Below are 26,762 nucleotides of genomic sequence, written 5' to 3' on the forward strand. Positions count from 1 at the left end.
AGGATGGGCTTTAGAAACTATGCAGAAAAAAATTTGTATTCACTAGCAGCAAGAGGCAGCCAATGCAGCTTCTTGAGAAAGTCCCTGGATTTGGCAATGAGATCATCACTGGTAACCTTGACAAAAGCAGTTTCAGTTGAGTGATGAGAACAGAAGCTGAATAGCAACAAGTGGTTGAGAAGTTAGTAAGCAGTACATAAACAAGTAATCTGAAGCTTATTCCAAATGTTTGACTATGGAACAGAGAAAAAAACCAGTAATGCATAATAACTGAATATGGCAGAGTTAAAGGGTTTTTTGTAGAGTTTTTTTTGTTTGTCTTTAAAAAAGAAATCTGAGCTTAGCATCATAGATTCATAGATGTAGATCTGAAAGGAAATTGAAAGGGCAAATCCAAGCCCCTTTCCTCATTTCACAGAACAGAAACTGAGATCCAGAGAGTTTGGGGCTTATAAGAGAAGGAAAAGAAGCACTGGATAAGGAGAGGTCAAAAATTGGGGAAAGAAGAAATTAAGAGGATGTTCATCAAAAGGAGAATGACTGGCCAAATTATGCTATATACATGTAACATGGGCTATAAGAAATAATGTAAGGGATGGGTTCGAAGAAAACTGGATAGACTTCTATATACTGGAACAGTGAATAGAACCAAGAGAATAATTTATATAATAGCAATATTATTAGAAAAAATAATTTATGAAGACTTAGGAACTCTTTCCAATGTAATGACTAACCATGGGTCCACAGGATCAATAATGAAGGGTACAGATAGGTGAAAGATTCAAGATATGGAATAATAGTACCAAGGAACAAGGGACTATGATACTCAAAGAAAGGTAATAAAGCTGAACTTCTTGACTATAGGGTCAAGATTTTGAAGGGAAGAAAAGTGAGCAGAGATGATGGCCTGGGACAGCAAGAAGGAAAGAAGAGGTGAAGTTATAGTGAAAAATGGAGACTAGGTTTAGGAACAATGAGATATAAGGAGAAAGTAATCTGAGTCAAGGGGGTTCATCTGAAGATAGCAGACAGTTGTACTCCTCTGCCTCTATCTACAAAAACTGGTAGCTACTGCACAAAACCATGATTACTAGAATGGCAGGTTTAGGATCCTGACCATGCTGAAACCCAGTCTCAGACTGAATGATGATTAGATGAGTCAGACTCTGTTATTCTCTACTTGTCTTAGAGTTGGGAAGGATATTGCCCCTTTAACTAAGCTATTCATCCAAAATCCCTTTGCTCTCTTCTCCACAAAGAAGAAAGAGATAGAGCAGGAAAGTCAGTCCTGTCATTGCAGCAAAAACATTTATCATTAGCTGCTGTTATTTCTAACCAACTGAAAACACTTTAGCCCCTTCATTTTCTGCTGATCCCCTTGCTGCTCCTGCTTATTCCTATTTTTTTTTCGGTTTTTGCAAGGCAAACGGGGTTAAGTGGCTTGCCCAAGGCCACACAACTAGGTAATTATTAAGTGTCTGAGACCGGATTTGAACCCAGGTACTCCTGACTCCAGGGCTGGTGCTTTATCCACTACGCCACCTAGCTGCCCCTATTCCTATTTTTATAAAAAGAAATTTGCTGCCCCTGAGTCTTGTCTCAGGTTTGATGTCAACTAATAATGATAAGAGTTTGGGAAACAAGGGGTTCTGGATAAAAGTAGAGGGCTCATCATCTAGCACCTAATACAAGGCACAAGATGGAAAAGATGCAAAGTAATAATGTTTCCCTAGGAGATCAAAAACCTGATGGTGCTGCTTTACTAAAAGATTATCAAGGTGATAAGCAGAAGTAATAAGCAGTAAAGATTAAGAACCTTATGAAAATGAAGGAAATTTCTCCTCGGCTGGTAGATTAGGCATTTATTTGGTTTTGTTATTTTTGTAAGTCTATCTGATACAGAGTTAGGGATGGATCTTCCATGGGTACCACAAGTGAATCCCATAAGTTTCTCCCAAGTAGTCCAATTTGCACAAAACTTATGATTTTAGATTGACCATTTTAGATTAATCATACCATAAGTACTTTTAATTCTACATTATACATGCTATTACATTCCTTTACAGTTTACCCAGAAGTTCTAGACCAAAAGACAATCTTCTCCAGCCCACCCCACCCCAGCAATTTTTGTTCTAGAAAAGGAAGTATAGACATGGAAGAACCTAATTTCTATATGATCAAAAGCATATATTTAAACCAAGAACTTGGTGTTGCCTACAAGGGAGAATTATAGAAGCTTTCCCAGTACAAACAGGGATAAAACAAAAATATCCTCTTCTCTCTACTTTTATTTGCCACAATCCTAAAAAATAGATATAAAAACTAATGTAAGAGAACAAAAATCAAGGTCTGAATATCAATAAAGAGAAGACAAAAATTGGTTTGCTTAACTGCTTCTCTTTGTTAAAAGAATTTGATGGAGATTAACTGTGATGTAAAAATAAGAGACATTAACATTTAAAAATGAAATAAAAGCATATTATTAAGCTGGTATAGCAAGTGATCTTTCTAATAAAACTTGATAACACAGTACACAAAACTGTCTTTAAGCTCCAGATGCTCACTGCCTGGCACCTATCATCACTATGACGACTCCAGTCAGTTTGAGGAGAGCTGCTGAAATGTTGTGGGCTAGCAACAATTCTGGCAGAGTGGGTTTTTTTTTACCCTGCCTACAGAGTTGAGATAAATAGATAGTTCAGTAGACAGGCAGACAGATGGATGCAAAGACTGAGAATCCAGCCCTGCTGAGCGGTCAGACTTCCAAAGGAACCTGCCTGAGATTTCTTAGCCAATGAGAGGACTGGTGTGAAGATGAAGGAGAGCCCCAGGGCAGGAGAATCACAAATCTCGGCAGAGGGACCAGTGGCTCAAAGGTTTTAGACTCCATCATGAATTCAACTGAGAGGCTCACAGAGCTATTGCCTATGTCATATGCCATGAATTTAAGACTTGGAATCTCTCACTTGAACTTTTTTCCCCCGAGTGCTTGCCAAGAGAGTGCCGCTGCCAAAAAGCAGACGTTTTCCTGTCTCTAAAAATAAAGAGCTGGCAGAAACTCAGGCCTCAGTGCCAGGCCCTACCACTGCTCAGGATAAACAGTAGGTGGCCAAGCCGATCCGAGCCAAGCAGTGAGGCCCAATGGGTCTCATCTTGGCCTAGCATGGCCTGCATTGGACCTGAGTGGGCTATAAAGACAAGGAGGCAGATTGTGGCCCTCTACCACAACCAGTCAGCTGATGAAAGGGTGGTTGTCAGACAGGCTCGTCCCCTTTCCTCATTGGGTCACAGGTAGAGTATTCAGAGAGAGGAGAGAGCCAAGGAGAGCAGGGAAATAAATATTGTTTTTAAAACCACGGTCCTGAATTTAATTCAGACTAACTACATCTGTGTTCTTGAGCAAGAAAATTATCAATCTGGAACTGGGTTTTCTCATCTGTGACATGAGGGACTCAAGCTAAGTGATACTCAGATCCTTTCTAGCTCTCACATATGACCTATCACCTATCAGAAACTCTGACCCAGGTTTAACCCCCAACCTCTCACAGTCCATTACAGCACATTTACCCTGAGTCCCACAAAACATAGGACCTGACAGGAGACTACAAGATATAGTTAACCAACAGCCTCAGTCCATTCCAGCTCATTTACCCTGAGTCCCACAAAATATAGGACCAGACAGGAAACTATGAGATGATAGATCAATGGTAACAATACCCTAAGGAAGTCTTCCATGGGTCTGCTCTACCAATCACTCAAATCCCATGCTTATTATCAATGAGCAAAACCCCTACTAGTCTGATTGGTTCACTGGACTGGAGAGAGGGAACTGTGAAAGCTTCAGTGTTTTCTTCTGTTTTAATTGTCCTCCAACTTTACTAATACTACTTGCAAATTGGGATTAAGGATACTTCTACTTTCCTCATAGAGCCAAATCATAAATTTAAATCTGTAAGGTGTCCCTTGAAGTCAACTAATCCAACTCCTCATCAGAGAGGCTAAGTGACTTGTCCCAACCTCATAGTTTGGAAGGTCCCTTGATCCTATACCTTGCTGGTAGCTGTGAGGAATCAGCTTTGTAAGCCAATGCAGCTAGGTGAAATAATGGATACAGCACCAAACTTGGAGTCAGGGAGACATCTCCTTGAGTTCAAGTCTGGCTTCAAACATGTACTAGCTATGTGACCCTGAGCAAGTCACTTAAATGGACCACAAAGGGTCAGACATGACCAAAATGACTGAACAACAACAACAGTACCATAGAATTGATATTTGTTAGCTGGTTACACAAGACAGTTGCTATTTCAGAACCTATTTCCTCATCTATAATACAGTTTGTGCTGTCAATTTGAAAGGAATACTGGAGAACCAAATAGACCTCTGTAGGATGCGATGATTGAGTCAAGATTTCAAGTAAGTGAAGGATTGCAAAACATTGAAGTAAAGAGAGAAGACTATCCAGGCATGAATGACAGATTATTCAAAGGCAAGGATATGGAAGAAGGAATAGCATGTAAGAGAGCTAGTAGGTCAGTTTGGGATCATAGAGTGCATTAGGGAAGAGTAAAGCTAAAAGTGTCTAACAAAAGACAGATTATGAAGAATCCAACTGAAGAATTTCTGGAATTTCTTGAGGAATGACATATTATGACCAGTGACAAGGATATCAAATTAGCAACTATTTGGAGATGAATCAGAAATAAACTAGAAAAGAAAAAACAATCCTAAGGTTTATTACAATGACTCAGGTGAGATGCAATGAGGACCTGGATAGCAGAGGTAGCCTATCCATGGAGTGGACAGAAGGCAACAGATACAAGAGATATGGAGGCAGAAACAATAGGACTTGACAACAGATTGAATGGGATTGGAGGGAGGGAGGAAAGGAAAGAGAGGGGAAAAGTCTAAGAGTCACTGCAAGGTTTCAAATCTGTGTAATAGAAAGAATGTGAATACCTTTAACAATAATTGGAAAGTTAGGGGAAAGAGAATGACTTCCATTTTGAATAGATCATTTATGATACCTCTGGGACATGAAGGTATCCAAGGAGTAGGCAGTTGCTGATTCAGGACTGGCAGTTGGATGATTGACTAAAGTTGGGTATAGAAGTCTATGAGACATTTGCATAAACCTGTTAATTGAACCCTTAGAATCTAATGAGTTCAGGAAAGACAGAAGAATGGAGAAGCAGATCTGAAAGCTCTTAGGTCACAAGATGATGGATTTTGCTTTGTAGAATTTAGAGGTTGGATCTGGAGATAAGGGTATAGAAAGAAAACTCAGTTTAGTTGGCAGGCATGAATTTGTTCCAAACCTGCTACAGTCAAGCTAAGGGTGAGGCAGACCCCAATGACTTGTGTCATTCACACAAATGGCTCGTCATAAATAAAAACTGAATGAGTTCATTCTCTTCCATAACCAGGGGGCTGCCTGTTCACATTATAAATCTTTATGAAGTCATGAGACCTTCAAAGACCACATTTTTCCACATAAGTAGAAGTTAATGAAAAAGTTAAGCAGAGACTTTCCTGCAATTAAGGGATAGTTACAGCAGTTGGAAGGGAGGTATAGGCAATAGGAGAGGATTTTTTTCAAACAGATATTATAAGAAAAGGAAAAGGGGAGTGGAGAAATCTGCCCAGTGGAGAAGTCATTTATGCCATTTAAGATTCATTTTCCTTCTGAAAGTATTGTTCTTTGTCCTTCATCTTTGAAAACCATTGATGGTATTCAGGGAGCATTGTCTTGACTCCTTTGTGAATTGGATTCAAGTGAGGCAGCATTGCACAAAGTTGTCAGCTTCACCCTCTCTTTTTCATTGAAGTCCAGTAGCAGGACAAAAGTCAGGAAAACTCAGATGTAGTGAATGACCTTGGTGTCTTAAGGTGTCTGACCAAGCTCTAGGCATTCCATAGCACCTGCTTCTGTTGTCAATGGAACAAATTATTCTCATTCTCTTTTTCTGTCAAGGGGACTCTTCCCATGCTTGGAGTAGACACCTCACAAACTCACCAACGAATATGAAGTCCTCTGTTTACAAAACTCAACCTGATTAAGTCCATCTGCTGAGACAGTGGCCTCTACACATGCTACAGCTTCTTGGAGCCACATATAGAGTGTCAAATAGACACCAAAGGTGGATGAGCAGCCTTGAGAACCCCTTGGCAAGCCCTCTCACCAGAAGTGCCACAGCAAAATCACACTGTGAGCTAAATTCTCTGATTCCATATCCAGGACTATTTAAGAGAAATGTCCAACTGTTGTCTCAAAAATAGGTGCTAATTTGCATGTTACTTTCCATATAACATAATGTTATTCATTCTTTGGAAAATTCATCAAAATGGCTTCTCCACCCCTTCCTGGTCTCTTGAACTATCATTAATGTCTAGTTTTCTCTTCCAATCATCCCCTGGGTGGGCATTAGACTGAATTGGCTAAGTTATTAAGCCTAGAGTCATCAAATTAAAGAATCTCATTGTAGGAATAGATCTCAACAGCCAACCATTTTGTACAACCCAGAATCAATAAATCTATGATGCATTTGTCAAGTGATCAGGACAAAAGACTGCTGGAAGACTTCCAATGCTGGGAAAGCTACTGCCCTCCTAGGACACTTTGGGACAATTCTGATTGTTAGGAAGATTTTCTTACATCAAGACTGAAGGGATCTCTTTATCACTTCTACCCCTTGTTCCAGCTGTGGTAACAGCTTTAGGATAAAGCAGAATAAGTCTAATGGATTTTTTCCTTCAAAAATTATCAGACTCATAGGTATAAAACATATTTCAAATATTGTAGTATAATCACTCTTTTTTGTAGTGACAAAGAAATGAAAATTAACTGGCAGGTACCCATCAGCTGGAGAATGGTTGAATAAATTGTGTAAAGTAATACTATTGTGCTATAATAAATGATGAATGGAATAGGTTCAGAAAAACCTGGAAGGACTTGTATAAATTGATGCAGAGTGAAATGAAGAAGGCAAAAAGACATGCAGATAGGGAGACAGGAAGGAAGGAAGGGAAGGAGGGAGAGAAGAAAGAAAGGATGAAGGAAGGGAGGGAGGAAGTAAGAAAAGATTGGGAGGATGGAAGGATGGAGGGAGAGTGAAGAAGGAAGAAAGGGAGAGAGGAAGAGGAGAAAGGAAAGAAAGGAGGAAGGAAAGAAGGGGAAGTCAGGCAGGAAGGAAGCAATAGGACCACTTAGCAAAAGTTACTTTGAACATGGTAAAGACAGACTATTTTGAAAGACTTCAGAACTCTGCTCGAGGCAGTGACCAATTCCAGTTCCAGAGGTCAGATAATGAACTCTGCTCCCTTCAACCTGACAGAAAGGTGAAGGATTAAAGATGTAGAATGAGACAGCCCTTTTTAGACATGATCAACTGGGAATTTACTCTGACTACATATTTTTGCTACAGTGGTTTTCCTTTTCTTTTTTTTCCTTTAAATTGGGGGTGACGAGGAAAGGGTGAAAATAAATTCTTGTTAGTTGAATCGTTAAAAAAATGTAATTAGGGAAAAATAAATTATATATTTTTAAAAACTGAATAAACAGCATTGAACCAAAAAACTCCAAACTCTGTGAGGCTTCAGGTATATAGGCTGAATTAGTCTATTTCAATCAGCCCCCTTTGCTACCCTCCTCCCCACCCCCGGAAGAACAAGCTCTGTCTGGCCTGGTAAGGCCAAACCAGCTAGGTCTGGGCTCTTTGCCGCCTACTTCTGTGATTTGCTCAGTGAGCTGTCTTTGCCAGGAGAGCCTGAGTCATGAACCCAGCACATTCCACAGGGGCTGCACAGCCTCTCCTGATTAATACTTTGCCTTTGTTATAGGCAGCACCTGGTTTCAGTTTAAAGCCCAAATTAAATCTTATGGCCGGGAGGGGAAAAGGAGCAGGGAGCCAAAAACCAGCAACAAAAGAAGCCAAAAATGGACTGAGTCTAGGTTAGAGAAGGAATAAAAAAAATAAAGTAAAAAGCGGTTACTACATCTCTTGAAACAGTGTGGCCTAATGGACAGAGTAAGAAGAATTAATTGACCAACTTTAATGGAATAGAGCACATTTTAGTTCCATCTAGGGCCGTTTCAGTATTGCCTGGATCTACACTAGTTTTCCTAGAAAGAATGCTGGACTTGGAATCAAGTCTTGGGTTCAAACACCATTTCTGACAACCATTAGGTATATAAGCTCACACAAACCATCTAAGCTCTCAGGCTCAGTTTCCACACCCACAAATGGAGAGTGATAATACTGCAAAGATATTTGAAGAACCCCAGATTCCTCATCAATTCAGTGACCATGCATGAGAGAACCCATGATGCTCTAGACTACCCATCTCCTGCTAAGAGATGATGAATTCAAAATGCAGAATATTTGTATACTTTTGGACATGGACAATACAGGAATTTGTTTTAACTATCCTTATTTGCTGAAGGTGGTTTGTTTTTCTTTTCCTTTTCCTTTTTTTTCCATCTTTTTCTTTCAAATTGGGGTGGTAGAAAAGATTGAAAAGAAATGCTTGTTACCTTCAAAAAAATTCAAAATAAAATATAAGAATGACAATTCTAAGTGTTGTGAGTGCCTTTACACAGAGTTGATGTGAGGATTAAATGAGGTCATAGAAGCTGTAAGTCAGAGCCAGGATTCCAAATGATGTCCTCTCACTCCAAATTCACTTCTCTTTCCATTATGACCTCACTGCAAAACAACGAAGCTGTCTATCAATGTCAGCTGTTATTATGAAAGATTCTTAGATTCATTCATTCAACAAACATTTATTTGTGAGTAAGACACTCACTTTACTGTAAGATACATTTATTAGTTGTGAGTAAGACACTTCACTGGGCTCTGATGAGACAAAAACTTTAGGAAAGACAAAAAAAAATCTCTGCTATCACAGTTTTTATTGTCCAGTAGGGGAATGAGAAACAAATGGATCCTTAACACACAATGATCCATAGTACAGGAAGATGCAAAACCAAATGCCATGTGGCATCTAAACCTCATTACCAGATAGGAGGGGAAAGATGAGGTGTTGGGTGGGAACTCATCCAGCAAAGAGAAAAAAATTCAATTAGAAAGAAAGGAGAAGGATTGTGTGTATTTCTGTGAATGCACAGAAAGTGAAGAGTGATACAAAGGGGATAATAGAGAAGAGAAGACACATTACAAATAAATCAGACTAATAGTAATGAAATCCTTTTAGTCCTCTAGAATAGAAATTTGGACAAAATTCCTAAGTCTTAAATAAAATCTTGAGTAGTGGGCTTGCCCATCGCAAATTAGGAAATACGATTTAAGAAGCTGTATGCCTCAGTGCTGAGGACACTGGCCTTTAAGTAGGACTAACCAGAGTTCAAATCTTTCCTTACTAGCTGTATGACCATAAGGGAAAGTCACTTAACCTTTCAGGGCCATCAGTTTCCTTATCTGTAAAATAAGGAGGTGGGATTCTATAGATTTGTGTGCCAGCTCTGATTCTATGAGAAAGGAATAGGCACTCTTTAGGAGATTTCTTGTTTCTTGGTTCACAAGCTAAAAACTATTTTTAAAAGATTGTTTTATCATATGTAGCTGAAATAAGAAATGTCATCTGAAAGTTGAAAATTTATGTTATTTTTATTTCTCAAATAATATTTTAAATTAATCATTCCAATATGCTCATACTCAATGAATATATTTTTCAAAGGAAAAATAAATCCTGTATTTATCTACATAGTCCTGAAAAATGACCATAAAGGCCAAATTCAAAAATTAACATCTCTTAACAGAGATCTCCCTTTTTAAAAAGTTATATTGATACCATTTGTTTTTTATAACCACTATCATTTTCTGACTTGCCCTCCCCTCACATAGTCTATTGAGGAAAAACTGTTTAAGCAAAATCAAAATTACCTCATTTTATAGCATATGCAGTCTTCCACTCCTACAGACCACCCACCTACCCACTTCTCTACTGAGAGAAGGGAATTGTGTTTAATTATCTTTTCTCTGAGACTAAGATTGATCATTAAAATTGATGTGATTAATAGTGATTTCTTGAAACTATGACTAGAGTTTAGTTGCAGAGGTAGAATTTGTAAATAGCAGAGGCTCAATAAGTATCTATTGGATATTGGGATTGGGCAAATGAATGAACCAATAATTATCCTCAACATTGTGACTTTATTTTCTTTGCAGGATCAGACACGTTCCTGAGCATGTGAAAGGTTGTGGTTAGAAAAGGGTGATTGATTACCACTCAGTCTAACACTGAGCTCTGTGACCGATTAAGAATAAGGTTTCATATCTCTGCCTGAGACTCTGTAAGAGTTGGGGCCAAGGGTGTTTGGGGGGAGGGGCACATGCAGAAAGTCCTCTGTATCTGATGTGTGATATGAGGAGAAATCTTAATTGAAACCATGCTAAGTGAAGGGAACAATTAGATTGTCTGGTTTACAAGAAATTCATCTGAACAGTCCTGAAAGAGGAACCCCAAATCTATCTAAGATGGCATATGATTTTTTTCATGCTTTCAGTTCCACAAAGTTCATAAAGAAAAAGAGACTGTTATATTCCATTTATCCCAAATGCGGAAGAGACAGAAATTCTTGTCTATAGTTCAAATGAAAAAAAAAAATCACTGGGAACAAGATGGAAATACTTGGTCATATAATTTTTTTAAAAATTCTTTACAGTGAAAAAATAATATTAATGATCATTATGATATAAGAAAATTAATAGACTGAAAGTGACAAAAAATGTCAGCTAAAGTTCAAAATCTAAATGAATTGATAGTATTCTGCAAAGGCAATATCTAGTTTTGAGTGTTCAAAGAGTAAAACTTATGGAAGATGGGCCTAGAGAAAAAGGAAAAAGAACTCAGAAAGAAACCTTGAAAAAAATAGTTTAACTTCACTAATAATCAAAGAAAACATAAAAAAGATTGTCTTCTTGATACTGGATCCCAGCAAAACATTACAGTTAGCCTGACAACTTGTTCCCCAAACTCAGTATTCTATTTCCTGCCTTCATGCCTTTGCACAGATTGTCCCCAATTGCTGAAATATACTCCTTCCTCATATCTTTCTTCTAAGATTCCTTAGCTTTCCTCAAGGAAAGCTTCCTCGGGCTCCACTTCTAAAGTTTTATTCAAATTCTCCATTTGTTAATTCTCTTTCACTTCACAAATTATCTTATATTCTTCTGATTTTGTTAGATACCTGAGCAGAATGTAAGCTAGCAGGGACTGATTTTTACCTTTATAATCCTAGAATATAGGCACCTAGAAACAGTATCCTGAAAAAAGGAGATACTTTGTAAAATTGAAATGAATTATGTAATGTTCTTGGAAAACTCTAAAATAGTTTAAAATTTTCAGCTATGATCATTATTAACACCATTGTTTTCAACATTTTTATTGAGACAAAATACTATTCCCATACCTTATTATGGTACAGAGGTGATCCTGGATTCTAAAATGCTATTCCAAAATGACATTGACACCCTGACCTTATGAGTAGGAAGCTCAATTGTTCCTAATGTTTTATGTAATATTTTGATATTTGCATTCAATATAGTTGACATATTTTGTAATTTTACTCATTTTATTTTATACCTTTAAAAATGTTAATCTCAAAAGAGTCTACAAGTCATTATGAGAAGACCTAAGGGATCATCAACACAAGAATATTTGAAAATGTATGACTCTTGTTTGGGGATGATACTGTGTCAACCCTTGGGGTATTATAGAGATTTTCTATATAGATAATATATATGTATACATAGATTATATTATATTATCTTATATTATATTATATTATATTATGTTATATTATGTTATGTTATATTATGTTATGTTATACTATACCATGCTATACTATACTATACTATACTATACTATACTATACTATACTATACTATACTATACTATACTATAGCTAATAATGATATTCCATATTATTCAAGATTCTGACCTATCCACATAGAAAAAACACTAATGAATGAAGAGCATCTTCTGTTCAAATTGTATCATTAAGTTCAATGGAGTTGAGGGCAGCTAAGGTGGTACAGTGGATAGAGCACCTGCCCTGGAGTCAGGAGGACCTGAGTTCAAATCTAGCCTCGGACACTTAATAATTACCTAGCTGTATGATCTTGGGCAAATCACTTAAAAAAACTAAAAAAAAAAGTTCAGTGGAGTCTATTGGTATGTCAGAACTATAAGAAAATAATGAACTGAATCAAGAGAGAGGCTGGGTTATCTTTGAGAACTTGTGCCAAATTTTCAATGATTCCCAACTTTTCCATGAAACAAAAGGCATCCCCTTATTTTTTTTTTAATTTTTTCAAGGTAATGGGGTTTCATGACTTGGCCAAGGTCACATAATTAAGTATTAAGTGTCTGATGACAGATTTGAACTCAAGTCCTCCTGCCTTCAGGGCCACTGCTCTATCCACTAAGCCACCTAGCCCCCCCAAAAAAGACAAGCTTTTTATTTTTTAGGTTTTTGCAAGGCATTCGGGGTTAAGTGACTTGCCCAAGGCCACACAGCTAGGTAATTATTAAGTGTCTGAGACCAGATTTGAACTCAGGTACTCCTGACTCCAGGGCCTGTGCCCTATCTACTGTGCTACCTAGCCACCCCTAAAAGGCAACCTTTTAATAAAAATATGATCCTGGGTAATTCATTATATCTATGAATCATAGAATGTCTCAGTCTCTAAGAATCAAAATTTTAGATCATTCAAAAGGTGATGGAAAGAGATATGGTAGATGTAGATAGACACAGAACAAAATTATCATACAATAAATTAAAGACCAGAAAAGAATGTAAGAAAAGAGTCTTGCCTCTGACATATATTAGGTATGTGAACAAGTTGTTTAACTTTCCAGGCAACTCTCTAAGTTATGGGGACATACTATCTGAATCAGAGAAAAAAGTTCCTTCAAGATCCCTACACCAGGAAAAATCAAAAGTTACAGGCCAGAAAATAAAAACAAAGATAATGGGGACCTACACAAATGCTAATGATGATCGTGGTGATGGTGATGATGAATGAAGAAATTCCTTTCTCAAGACATACTTCTCAATATTATTAATGCTAAAGAAGTGGAAGATTATGATCTATTTGCTCTCTTCCAAATATATCTATACACATATAATATATGTATTTACATATATAAATATCAATAAAAATAATCAACAGGAATATATTATTACAAAGTAAGGGAACAATATAATAACATCCTTTAAGATTGGATTTTTAGATCCAGCTTTCTCTAGAAAGCTCACACTGAATACTAATATTATAACTATTTTGGGAGAATCTTCTCTTCTCCCTATGAACCATATCAGACCTACAAGCAAGCAAGGCAAGTGGCCACCTATGTATTGTGATTTGAGAACCAAGGCAGAGTGTTAAAAGCTCCAAATCATTTTTTCTATCAAGTACCAATGATATTGTACTCCCAATTGAAGCTGAATTTCTCATGAAAAAAATTATCTACTTGAACTCAAAGATGGGTATATTGTCTCTAAAAAGTAATTGTGAAAAAATTCGCTTGTTATCTGAGACCAGAAAGAGACTGAATAAAACCTCTCTTACTAGCACATTATCACTGATTAATTTCTCAAATTAGATGTTTTACATCCTGAAAATGTTATTTTATGCAAATTAAAACATTTCTGAGTGACCCCCTCACATGTACTTGATTGACTAATAAGGGAAATGATAAATGTTGGAGAGAATTTGGGAAAACTGAGACACTAGTGCATTATTGATGGAGTGGTGAACCAATCCCATCATTCTGGAGAGTAATTTGCAACTTTGCCCAAAGGGCTAAAAAACTGTGTATGCCCTTTGATCCAGCAAAATCACTACTACCCAAAGAGATTATAAAAATGGTAAAAGGAACCACATATACAAAAATATTCATAGCAACTCTTTTGTGATGGCAAAGAATTAGTAATTGAAGGCATGCCCATCACTTGAGAAATGGCTGGATTATGATATATATGATATAATATATATAAATATAATATCATATATAAAAGTAATGATAATGAATGTAATGGAATATGATTGTTCTATAAGAAATGATGAGCAGGCAGATTTTTAAAAATCCTGGAAACACTTATATGAACTGATGTTGAATAAAGTGAGCATAACCAGGACAACATTGTATATAGAAACATCAACATTGTATGATGATCAACTATGATAGACTTAGTTTTCCTCAGTGATACAGTGATCAAAAACAATTCTAAATGATGTGAAAATGCCATTAATATACAGATAAAGAACTATGAAGTTTGAATACATATCAAAACAACCTATTTTCACTTAAAAATTTTTTTTTGTTTTTTCTTTCTTGAGGTTTTTTTCTTTTTGTTCTGATTCTTCACAGCATGTCTACATATGGAAATATGTGTAGCAGGATTTTTGTTTATATAATATATATATATATATCAGATTACTTGCTTTCTTAGGTCAAGGAGAGGGAAAAGATAGAAGGGATAAAATTGTACAAAAATGAATATTGAACATTATCTTTGCATGTAATTGGAAAAATTAATTATAGGAAAAAACGAAAACACAACTTTAAGATGCTGTTGACGATGAGACAACTCTCAAAGAAGTCACTGAATGAAAATAATTTTGTCAGGATAATAGACATTTTAATAATCACAAATTTAAAATGTTATATTCCTCATTTCTGGAAAATCAGAAGATTTAAGATTCTCTCCCAAAGAAAAATTATCAGAAGGACCACCCTCCAGTCTCTGCTAAGGTGAGGACCTAGGGGTATGGAAACTTCCAATAGTTTCAAACTTTTTTGATATGATGGTTAGTTTTGCTAAACTGGTCTTTTCCCTTCCTTTTTATTCTTTGTTATAAAGGAGGGCTTCCCTAGGAGGAATGGGAGAGGGTAGACTATATTGGGAAATAAATATAGATGACAAAAATAAAGGTAGCTATAAATTTTTTTTAAAGATTTATGGGGAAATGACCTACAATGCCATTATTAGAAAGTAAGTTTCTTGCAGGCAGGGATTAGTTTTAATTTGTATTGTCAATCCTTACCAAAATTCTTGGCCCAGAGTAAGGAATTAAGAAATGCTTATGGTTGGTTGATTGATTGCTCAGGCAGGATGACACAAATTTCTCCTTGATTAGTTCACATATTACCTCTCTCCCCTCTTCTCCTTTTCCACATTCCCCCCTTCTACCTTCAAACATTACAGCATGACTAGGAAAGGATTCCTACTTGGCTTGGAAAATCCTGATTTCTTGGAAACGAGCTTCCCAATCTGTTAACTGAGCTTCCCGATCTTGATTGTATTTCTAGAATGGAGATAAAATGTGACTATTTATTATGAAAACATTCAGAAATTGTATGAGCAAATGGAATCTATGCAGGACCCAAAATTTGATTTCATCAAGTATTTCTGCTTTCTAGGTTATGAAGCACGTTGAGCCTATTATATCTATTTTATCCTCACATCAGCCCTTGCAGGGACATAGTGTATTAACATTCCCATTTTATATGAGGAAAACTGATTCATAGAATAGGGAATGATTTGCCCAAAGCTAGAGCAAATAGCAGAACCCAGATTATAACTGGTGTTGAATTCAAATTCTTTCCACCCTACTTACACTGCCTCTCCCACGAAGTTAATGAATATGAAACTTCCTCCCCCCAAAACTTTTATTCATAACACTCATGTCTACTGGAAGAAGAGATGTAATATTTTGTTTTTTAGGTTTTGCAAAGCAAATGGGTTAAGTGGCTTGTCCAAGGCCACACAGCTAGGTAATTATTAAGTGTCTGAGGTCCGATTTGAACCCAGGTACTCCTGACTCCAAGGCCAGTGCTCTATCCTCTGTTCCACTAGCCACCCTGAGATGTAATGTTATAACAAGTCTTGCCCCTTAGACAAGTTCCACAAATTATGCCCTGGGAAAGCCTTTAAAAGCATAACCTCGGAGGAACTTGTAATGGGACTAGACTGAGTGGAAGGAGGAGCTAAAATGGCAAAAGAACTTTCCTAAATTCTCCCAGACTTTCCTCAGAAACAGCAATAATCAGGCACCTGACTGAGGAAGTATCCGTGTAGTGCAGGGTGAAAATGTTGGGAAGGCAAGAATTCTGTGCCATTTAGTGGAATTCTACACGAATTATTCTTGGTCAATTAGTTGTTTTTCTACTTTGTTGATGTTATTTGCAAATGTTATTGGCAATCACAAAATTCAGCTCAAAGGATAAACTCTGACTTCCTACCCTAGATATAAGCCTTGGGCTATAAGACAGGCAACAGGAAAGAACAAGAAGTAAAGTGAAAGTCCCAGACTACCCCTAAAATAAATGATCGACTTCTGAATTCTCAGTCATGAAAGGCATAAAAGAATAATTGAGGTGATTCTTAAAATTAAAGCAGAGAATGCTAATGAAATAGATGGTCAAGTCTGAGGTCTGAGCTTACCCCAATCTCTCCCATGTTCAGGAATGGTTTTATCAGGATTTATAACTTGGTGCATCTAGGGAAAAAGGAATAAAAATCTTTAAGGATTCCAACTCAGAAAGAAAACCTTACATATTCCTATTCCATCAATTTCTCATTTTAAAAAGAACATTCCTGATAGAAGTTACCCTCAGGCTCTGTCCTGAGCCATCTTCTTTTCTCTCTCTCTACACATTCTCCCTTGGTAACCTGTTAAGCTCCTGTGAGTTAAATTATTATCTCTATTAGGTCCACTTTATAGCTGCCTTCAGATATGTGAAGGTATCAACCATGATAGAGAAATGAAAATTAGGAGGAATCAGTGCAAGTTACAAAGAAAGCAGATGTTTTCTTGTCACAAAAGATTTCTAAACAATTTTCAACATTGTTTTTCAGTCATATCCAGCTCTTTAAGACACCATTTGGAGATTTTTTGGCAATGATAATGGAGTGGTTTGCCATTTCCTTCTTCAGTTCATGTTACAGATGAGGAAACTGAGTTAAATAGGGTGAAGGAACTTGCCCAAGGTCACACAGTAAGTGCCAGATACGAACTCAGGATTTTGAGCTGTGCTGTGAACACCTATGTGTTCAAAAATGTAATGGCTCATCTTGGAAAATAGTAGATTCCCTCTCATTATAGGTTTCTAAGCAAAAGGTTAAATTATCAGATGCTAGGGATGCAATTCACTACAATTCAGAAAACATTCAATAAAGGTCTACCAGGTACTATGTTAGAATTTGGAAATATGGGGGTAACTAGGTAGCACAGTGGCTAGAGCATCAGTCCTGGAATCAGGAGGACCTGAGTTCAAATCCAGACTCAGACACTTAATTACCTAGCTGTGTGGCCTTGGGCAAGCCAGTTAACCCCATTGCCTTGCAAAAAAAAAAAAAAAAAGCCCTAAAAAAATTTGGGAATATGAAGACAAAAATGAGACAATAACTGTCCCTGAGAAATTTGCATTATATTAGGGGATTTATACAAAAGGAATTCAGTAACAAGTGAGGCCTCTCCGACAGCTGAGATTCTGTGATTTGGCGATAGCAACAAGAAAACTATAAAGGTTTTGAAGGAGGACATAGAAATGAGTCTAAAGATAAAACAAAGTGACTGGATAGGTCAAAACTTAATAGGGTTCTTAAACCTTAGAACAGAGACTGTTTCTGTCCATTTGATATCTCCAATGGGTCATGATTATGGGAGGATCTGGATTACCTGTAGCCCTGCCCCCATCCCACCCCCAAGAATAGGAAGGAAATTGGGAATGAGAACAAAGAGATGTTCAACATCCAAGGTAGGGGAAAAAAAAGTATTTCAATTAATCAGAAAATTCAGTTGCCCTGAATTGGCCATTTACCATTGTAGCTAATTAAAATATTACTACTGTGTTACCCACTTCCTGACAGAGAGGTGATGCATTCAGAGTGCAGGTTAAGACAATATTTGATCATAGTCAGTGAGGGAATTAGTTTTGCTTTATTGCATATATTTTAGAAGAGGAACTTTATTTCACTTTCTTGAGAGTAGTGAGAAGACAAGGCAGATATTCATTGTTTAAAAAAATAAATTTTTTAAAAAAAGAAATCTCATTGCAAATAAAAGGCAAAGTCAAGAAATCTTTAGTCTAGTTGGGTCAGCAAATATTGTACAGCCCCTGTTTTTTTATCTACCAAGTAAGGAGATTAGACCAGAATACCCTTAAGGAATATTTCTGTTCAAATTCTTGTAGTCTCTAAAGACTTCTTTTACTGAGCAATAATATAAATGTTTTTGTTAGAAATGCTTAACTGAGTCTGAAGTGAAAATGTTCTTGGACCTTGGGTAAATCACTTAACCTCTAAGGGCTTCCATTTCTCTGCACGTATATTTGGGAGAATAATCTCCTCTTCCTACCTATCTCAAAAGGGCACCAAGAGGCAAAATAAGATATTGAGCCTGAAGTCTTTTTGAGTTCCTTCCAAGTAGCAAAGTGCTACATAATTATACTCTTTGTCATTTCTTCTAGAGAAATAAGACTGAGACACAGCAAAGGGAAAAAGAAAGAAATGAAGAAGCCCAGTTCTATATTAGAAGATGTTTAAAACTGTGTCCTTTGTGCTGTCTAAAATATCTTAACCCAAAAGATATCATCAAGTTCTTATGCCTTTTGAACCTAGCTCCAAAATATTTTCCATCTTGTCTCTCAATTTAGAATAAGATCAGAATTTGATGAGAAGACTCTTCACTCAATTTCCAAGTCATTATTAGATTCATTCAATCATTCCTCTTGAGCTGATACTAAATCAGTAATAATTAGGTTGGCTTAGGATTTGGTTTTAACTAGTTGAAAATTCAACTTAGAATGATATTGATCTATGTACTATAGATAGATAGATAGATAGATAGATAGATAGATAGATAGATAGATCCAGTGTATTTGTGAGAATGTCATGTCATACCTCTTGATGTCAAATTATACTGCAATGAATGAGACACATATTTTTGGATGGCCAAAGAGAGAATTTGTGCTGCTTTGTTTTTGTTTTACAATTATTTTTGTGCATTTTTTTCTTTCAGTATAGAAGTGAGAGAGAAAAAATAAATGTTTGTTAATTGAGAAAAATCAAATTTAATACAAAATAAATCATGCTATAATTCTTTACTCACTGAATTTGTTTTTCCATCACAGGAAAAAAAATAAGCAAATTAGTTTTGGTTGATGAGTACACACTGACTCTATTTATCATCTTATTTTCTTCTACAAACTTATTTAGCAGTTGTTTTATTAATATTAAAATGATTTAAACCACATTTTAAAGTAAAATGAGAGTAGCTATTAGCATCCTTTTTTATCATCCTCTAAAGGAATGAGTTTGAATTCCATTTGAATTGACCAGAATGACCTTTGCAGATCTTCGCTTATGTTTGCCTTACCTCAAGGTCCTTCTGTGTACCAGATCCAAATTTATCCTAGGATTGAGAACTAGAATAGGGTTCTAAAGGTCATCTAGAATGTTTTCCTCATTTAACAAAGGAGGAGATTGAGAATTAAAGAGGAAAGTGACTTACAGTCAGTGCCACAGTTGGGATAAATACCTTGATATTCTAAAACCCATTCCAATGCTCTTCCCATTAGGCTAATGTTTCTCTGCTTCAGAGGTCTTCTCTAATTACTCCAGAGTATTTTATTTCCCTCACTTATTTCCTTCCATTCACACTCTAAATATCAGTAGTTAATCACCATTCTATGTCCTTTACCCTCTCTTGGAAACTTAGTGCTTCCCATCCTTCTGATCAAACTGATATCACCCTTCAAAGTCCTACCAGCATTCTAGGTATAACTCTGGAAATCACCCACCACACCAAGAAGTCCTTCTTGACTAAGGGATCATTTGCTTCAGCCTTTCCTTGTATAAACATGAAATTCCATGATTCACTGAAGGTCATGGATAAGACTCACACAGGAGCAGGAGTATTTATATAGAAAATGTCACAGATGCATCCAAATATGAATGGAAAAGAAAAGAGGACCAAGAAAGTGGGGAAAATATCTGAAAATACATTTCTTCTGATACTTAAAGTTGGTTGGGTTTGGATTTTTTTATTTTTGTCATATCAAATAAAGAAAATCATATAAAATACCATATCATGGACAGCTAGGTGGCTTAGTGAATAGAGCACTGGTTCTAGAGTCAGGAGGACCTGAATTCAAATCCAGCCTCAGATACTAAGCTATGTGATCTTGGGCAAGTCACTTAACCCCACTGCCCCACAAAAATGAAAAAAAGTCATATCAAATGTTAAGAAAACCAATATGGGGTAATGTCTAGGGAGACTACCTTTATCAGTAGACATTTGCTTTGTTTAGGATCCCCCATCTACCAGTGTTCCCTGCTACCTCCCCCTCAATAAAACCCCCTATTGTTTATTTGTATATATTTTTGCATGTATTCATCTGTGTATATGTTGTAAACCCTTACCACCCTCAAATAGAATATATGATCCTTGAGGAGGATGGTCTTTTGTTTGTTTTTATTTTTGTTTCTATATTCCTAGCACCTATTGCCATTCCTATTACAGGGTAGTGCTTTTAAAAATACTTAAAGAAATGAACTGAAATAAAAAAATCCAAGTTATAAATATTTTTTGTTGATAATAAAGTTAGCAGATGGCTGATTCTTTGTTGTTATAGTTCCAGAAAACATTGAGAGAAAGACTGAGAAAACAAATCATGGGCTGTGTTGAATCAAGCTATTAAGGCTCCAAACCACTGCCACTAGTTTGGACAGAACCATTGCTATGTAGGGTCTTTGGAAGATTCACTGGAAGTCATAGATAAAACTCCCAAAGGATCAGGAGTATTTATATGGAAAATGTCACAGATATATCCTAGTATGAATGGAAAGAAGAGGAAGACTAAGAAAGTAGAAAAAATATGAAAATAAATGCTCTTCTAATACTTAAAGTTGTTTGGGTTTGGTTGGAATGTTGGTTTGGATTTTTTCTTTGTCATATCAAATTAGATTTTTTTCTTTGTCATATCAAATGAGCAAAAAAAGCAACATGGGGTAATGGCTGAGATGACTTCGGTTCGAAGTTCAACTTCTGGCAAATGTTGGCTGGGTGATATTGGATAAATCACCTAACTTCAATGCTCTAGGCACCTCTCTGGGACTACAAATTGCAAAGAAGTTACTGATCTATGTTGGTAGAAGGGATTTCCTTACCTTGGAGTTCCCCATATCAATGAAATTATAAGTTCAATAACTACCCAGTCTTGATACCCATAAAGCAACAAATACCTCCAATATTCTTTTCAAGCACTTGAATCAATTAAAGAATTGGGGGGGGGCTGCTCCTTCTCTAATTTGTCCCATAAAGAATGAGTAACAAAATGCTTCACTTACCACTCGGTGTTTAATATTCATTGAATCTTTAAAGAAACTCGTAATCTCAGGATAGGGAACTAGAAGACAAATGAAAAAAGAAAAAAGGAGGCTGGCAATGAAGCCCAGTGTTCCCCCGGAGACTCCTCCCAATTAGTGTTACATAGTATTTGCCCTGTTTTAAGGTATAATCACCAAAAGACATGATTGGTTTTGTAAGATAAACAAGATGCAGGAAAAAAGGGTAAATATTTTTATGACAAACTCTGGTGTAACTCTTAACAATCCAAGGAGAGAAAAATTCTAATAGGTGATTCCATGATAGACATTTTTTAAATCAAATTTTATTGTTGTATTTTGCTTTTGTCACTTTTTTCAATGTATCTTTCTTCCTTTCCCCCCTCCCAGAGAGCCATTCCCCATAAAAATGAATAAAAAGGAGAGCAAAAAAAAGTTAAGCAAAACTAACCAATGTATTAAAAAAATGCCATTATATTCCATAATCAACCACCAGCCCTGCAAAGAACAAGGGGAGAAGCCTTCGCACATCCTTTCTTTCAGACCAAGATTTATTATAGTTTTGTGACATTAAGTTTCCACTATTTTGTTTTTGCTCTTTGCATTACATTATTGCCCAACTTCTAACATGAATGATATATTGAGAGCTTGCACCTCAGTTGTATTCTTAGAATCAATGGGAGAAAGCTTTGAGGTCATTGGAGCATAGATTTAAGAGTTGGAAGGAGGGGAACCTTAGAGGCAATCTGGTTCAAAGCCTTCATTTAGTGGGTGAGGAAACTGAAACCTAGAGAGGAAAGGAATTTGCCCACAGCAACATTGCTAAGACTCATAGGCAGAATCTGAACAAAGGTCTTCCTGACTTCAAATCCCCCATGCTATCCACTAGAACATCCCACCTTCCTGATTTAAGATATTTGGAATGCTACCACAGCTTTGAAGGTGAGAGTCAGATGATTAAAAGGATTGAGGGCAAGTGAAGACAAACACTGAAGAAACTTCTGTAAGAAGAGTCAGGGAAATGGGGTAGTGACTCTTCACTACTGTGGTATTATAATTGCATGTGTTTTCATCTTATTCCCTTTTTACACTATAAAACCCATTAGAGAAAGGACTGTGTCTTATGTAAATATTGATTCTTCCCAGCCCATTGCCTAGGACAGTACTGCCCACATAGTCGGTATATAATCAATCTTCAGTGAATAAAATAATGAATATAAATTGAACAGCACCTATAATTTTATTACAACTCTCTGCCTTTTTCTTAATTTTTTCTATTCATTAAGGGAAAAAAATATTTTTTTTCCAGTTATCGTTAGTCAAGGTGATGAAGGCCTGACACAATTATCTGAAAAATTCAAAGGAAAAAACATATTTACACATGATTCCAATGAGTGCGGCCTCCAGCTTTCCAATCCAATCTTTCAAGAATTAGAAGACTCTCGTGCTCCACTGCACTGGCAGATGTTTTAACTAGCTTATCACTCTACTATAGAAAAACATGAAACAGAGCAGCACAATTTCTAAAGTAGTGACCCTCTCCCCTGAGGCTCCAGTCCAAATCTCCAACCACCTATAGGACATCTTTCCCTGGATGCTCCCTGGGCCAAAGCAGCATATTCACAACTGAATTCATCTTCCCCCTAAAATTACGTGCTCTTCTTTCTGACTCCTGTTTTTGTCTTCACGCAATCTCCCACGTCCATAACCTTGGGGGAAAGGGGGTTGGTCTGCTCTTACGTTCTTTCTTCACCTTCAGCCTTCATATCCCATCAAGTATTAGATTCTATGATTTCACATTTGTTCCTATCTTGTGTATTCCTCCCTTCTGGTTTCCATTGCCACCTAAAGAATGTGCCTTCCTAGATTATTGCAATAACTTTTTGAACTCCTTTATACTCTTTCCCATGTCCAAACCATCCTTTATATAACTGCCAGAATCATTTTTCTTATAAATACTCTATCCTTTCTTCAGAATATGTCTTTCTGGCTCATGTCATGTCTGACATACTCTATCCCTTCACTTCCCAGGCTTTCTCCAAGACATAGCTCAAATCTTTACCTTCTGTAGAAGATCTTTCTAGATAGATTTCCTCTCCAGCAGTTAATACCTTCCCCTTTCAGATGACCTTTATCAACTCTGAATATATCTTGCATAAATCTATATATTTATAAGCTGTCACCCCCCTTAGAATGATAATTAGGGTTTATTTAGCACTTTAATGTTGTAAAGTGTTTATATATATATATATATATATATATATATATATATATGTATGTGTATGTATAGATTATTTGGTCTGTTCCATCTTTACAACAATCCTGGGAAGTAGTTATTATTATTATTATTAGAAGAAACTAAATGAGAGAAGTTGAATGAATTGTGCAAGGTCACACAGCTACAAAGTGTCTGAGGCAGGAGAACTTCTTTAATGCACATTGACCAACTGATAAGTCAAGCTGCCTCAAATTCACCAGCAGATCTCTATTGTTTATGAATGAAAGTTCAAACTCCCTTCCCTGGTGTTCAGGGTCCAAAGCATGGCAACAGCCAGCTTTTCCAGTCTTTCTAGCATGTTCATAAATTACTCTCCAGCACTAATTTCATGATTCAGATAAAAAAGAGATCACTTTCTGCCCCCAAACACTGCTTTCCCTCCATCTTTATTAATATTGTTCCCCATGCATGATATATACCCTTCCCCCCACCCATGTCCCCACTCAATCTTGATCATCTTCACCTGCTGAATTCTTCCAGTTATTTAAAGGTCAAATCAAACCCCCTTCCCCATGTAGCCTTCCTCATCCCTCTGGTCAGTACCAGTTTTCTCCCTCTAACTTCACTAAGAATTTGTTTTGTGATAACTTAATGAGTTTATTGTGTCATATTATATTATAATGTTGATATTTCATGATTTCCCACCAACTACTGACACAGATAAAAATAAGTGAATGCAGAATTGTGACATGGAGATTATGACATGCAATGGAATGGGATGCTTGTAGAGTTTAGTAAACTCCACATATACAGTACTTACAGAACACATGCTATATAACAGATTTTGTGTTCCCACTTTTACATATACACACATGTTTTATATATTATATATGTGTGTGCATATTTACACATACATATATGTGTATGCATGATATGAATTATAGATATTCTGCATGTGAGATATGACTATCCATTCAATTTCAACAAAACAAAAATGATAGATACAGATAGATACACACATATATACATATACATATAGTGCATATGTCTGTATACATATACATACATATTTGCAAACATATATGTGTAGATAAGTATTGATGGATAGGCAGGAAGGGATTAGGCATTTCTACCAATTCTTTAAAATCTAACTTAAATAGAAACTCCCCTTTATAGGGAATCTATATTTGGGGAAGGAGATCATATAGCCATTTGAAATCTATGTAAGCTGCTCCATGATTTAATTTAAAATTTTCTCTATGATTTAATCTAAAATTTGTGTTTCCCTCAAGAACTATCATCACATTTCATATCTTTAATTAATTAATGTTGAATTATTTGAGCATTTCCAGAATTAAATATAAAATTTTCCATCTGGCATTCAAAGTCCTTCAAAATCTTCTCCCTCTACTCCAATTCACCTTTCCAGTCTTCTTACACCTTATATATTGCCTGGTACTCTTCATTCCAATGACACATCTCCTTCCTGATGCACTCCAGTTTCAACTCAGGACATTTTGTTCCCCTCCCCCGCCCACAATGCCTGTAATGCTCTCTTCTCCTTCCCTCCACCCCTATCTTCCCTGACTTCCTTCAGTAGGACCCCACTAAAAGAAACCTTTCCAAATCTTCCTTAACAATACCTTTTCTCTATTGATTATCTCCAATTTATCCTGTATACAGATTTTTTTGTACATTAGTCAATGTTGTCTCTACCATTAAGACTGTGAGCTTCATGAATTTTTCACTTTCTTTGTATTTCCAGCACTTAGCACTTGCCTGATATATATAGTGGGTACTTAATAAATGTTTGCTGACTGATTAGATTGAAATCAAGCAGTCTAGATCCAAATTCTAGTTCAGACACTTAATGTTTGTAGGACATTAGATAAATCTCTTCACCTTTATCTGTGAAATGTAGCTAATAATACACTCCCTAGATAACTAGATTTTCATTAGGAAATTCTAACAATAAGGAAATATTCAGTAAGTGCAATGATTCTAAGATGGGTCTGAAAGGCAGAAATAACTTGCTACTCTCACTGTCAATTTTGTGCTCAGGCTCAAGTTGAAAAGAACAATGGGAATTTAAATGTCTGGGTGTCTGGGTCCTTCTATATACCAAACTTGGTCATTTCTCCAAAAGAGCTAGTAAAAGACAAATTCACTGTCTCTCCTTTTGCTCAGTACTTTTCCAGAAAGAGTGAGTTCATAATTGCCTGATTACCAATGATGATGAAGTTGAAGATGATGATGATAACTGGTATTTGATAGCATTTTAAAGTTTACAAAGCACTTTATAAGTATTATCTCATGGCAGTCCTTGAAGATAGATGCTATTATTATTATTATTCTCATTTTATAAAAGAGGACACTGAGGCAGATTAAGTGTCACATAGCTAGTAAAATATTGGGTCACATAGCTAGTAAGTACTTAAGGTTAGATTTGAACTCAGTCCAACATTTTACCTACTCTATCACTTGGTTGTCCAGTAGATTTAGTGTTTTAACAAAAAATTTTCCTTCAAAAATTCAGCTTCCAAAATAAAGCTTCAATGTTGTCTTCCTGAAAAGTATCCTTATTTCAGTTTGCTTTTCATTAAGGACATTTTATGTGGGTTTTTTTATGAGATTTTATGTAATACACTGGCATTTCTCTACCTCCCTTCTTCCACTTTCCAGTCCAAGAACAGAAATAAGATTGGCTGACATCATTCATGAAAATAGAAAGTATTGCACATATAATAAAGATGGCACTATTCCAGTATTTCAATGAGGTCTTGAACTTCTGACTACTTCCTCCACAAGCTCTGATTAGGCTCCATCCACCCCTTCGCACAATTCATGGTTTCTAATCTTGTCTTTCTATAGATGATCCACCCAAGACCCTGGAGTCCTTCACCTGGTTCTTTCAATAATTCTTGGATATGAGTATAGCATGGAAGTTTCTATCTGCTTTCCCTCAATTTGTGCGACATAACTGATCCACCTATTTTGTAGATAATGTGCATTCCAGAAATACTTTATGATACTTCTGAAGGAGGAATCATCAAGTATAATTTACTACATCTTTAAGGATGATATAGGGTCAGTTTTAGATACCACCAAATCCAACTAATCTCAATGTACTGATAAAGAAACACTGCCTAGAGATGTTAAACAATTTGC

General features: G+C 36.3%; 1 protein-coding gene across 1 annotated transcript in view; it reads right to left on the minus strand.

Moving 5' to 3' along the window:
- C3H4orf51 (chromosome 3 C4orf51 homolog) overlaps positions 1 to 26,762 on the minus strand; it is a 79,458-nt gene that overhangs the window by 18,798 nt on the left and 33,898 nt on the right. The window contains exons 3-5 of the mRNA XM_074227436.1: positions 21,380 to 21,438; positions 16,472 to 16,526; positions 15,256 to 15,332 (exon numbers count right to left, since the gene is read on the minus strand). Coding sequence (XP_074083537.1) covers positions 15,256 to 15,332; positions 16,472 to 16,526; positions 21,380 to 21,438 — 191 coding nt within the window. The remainder of the gene's footprint in view (positions 1 to 15,255; positions 15,333 to 16,471; positions 16,527 to 21,379; positions 21,439 to 26,762) is intronic.

Source organism: Macrotis lagotis, chromosome 3 (genome assembly GCF_037893015.1).
Source record: "Macrotis lagotis isolate mMagLag1 chromosome 3, bilby.v1.9.chrom.fasta, whole genome shotgun sequence".
NCBI classification, from domain to species: Eukaryota; Metazoa; Chordata; class Mammalia; order Peramelemorphia; family Peramelidae; genus Macrotis; species Macrotis lagotis.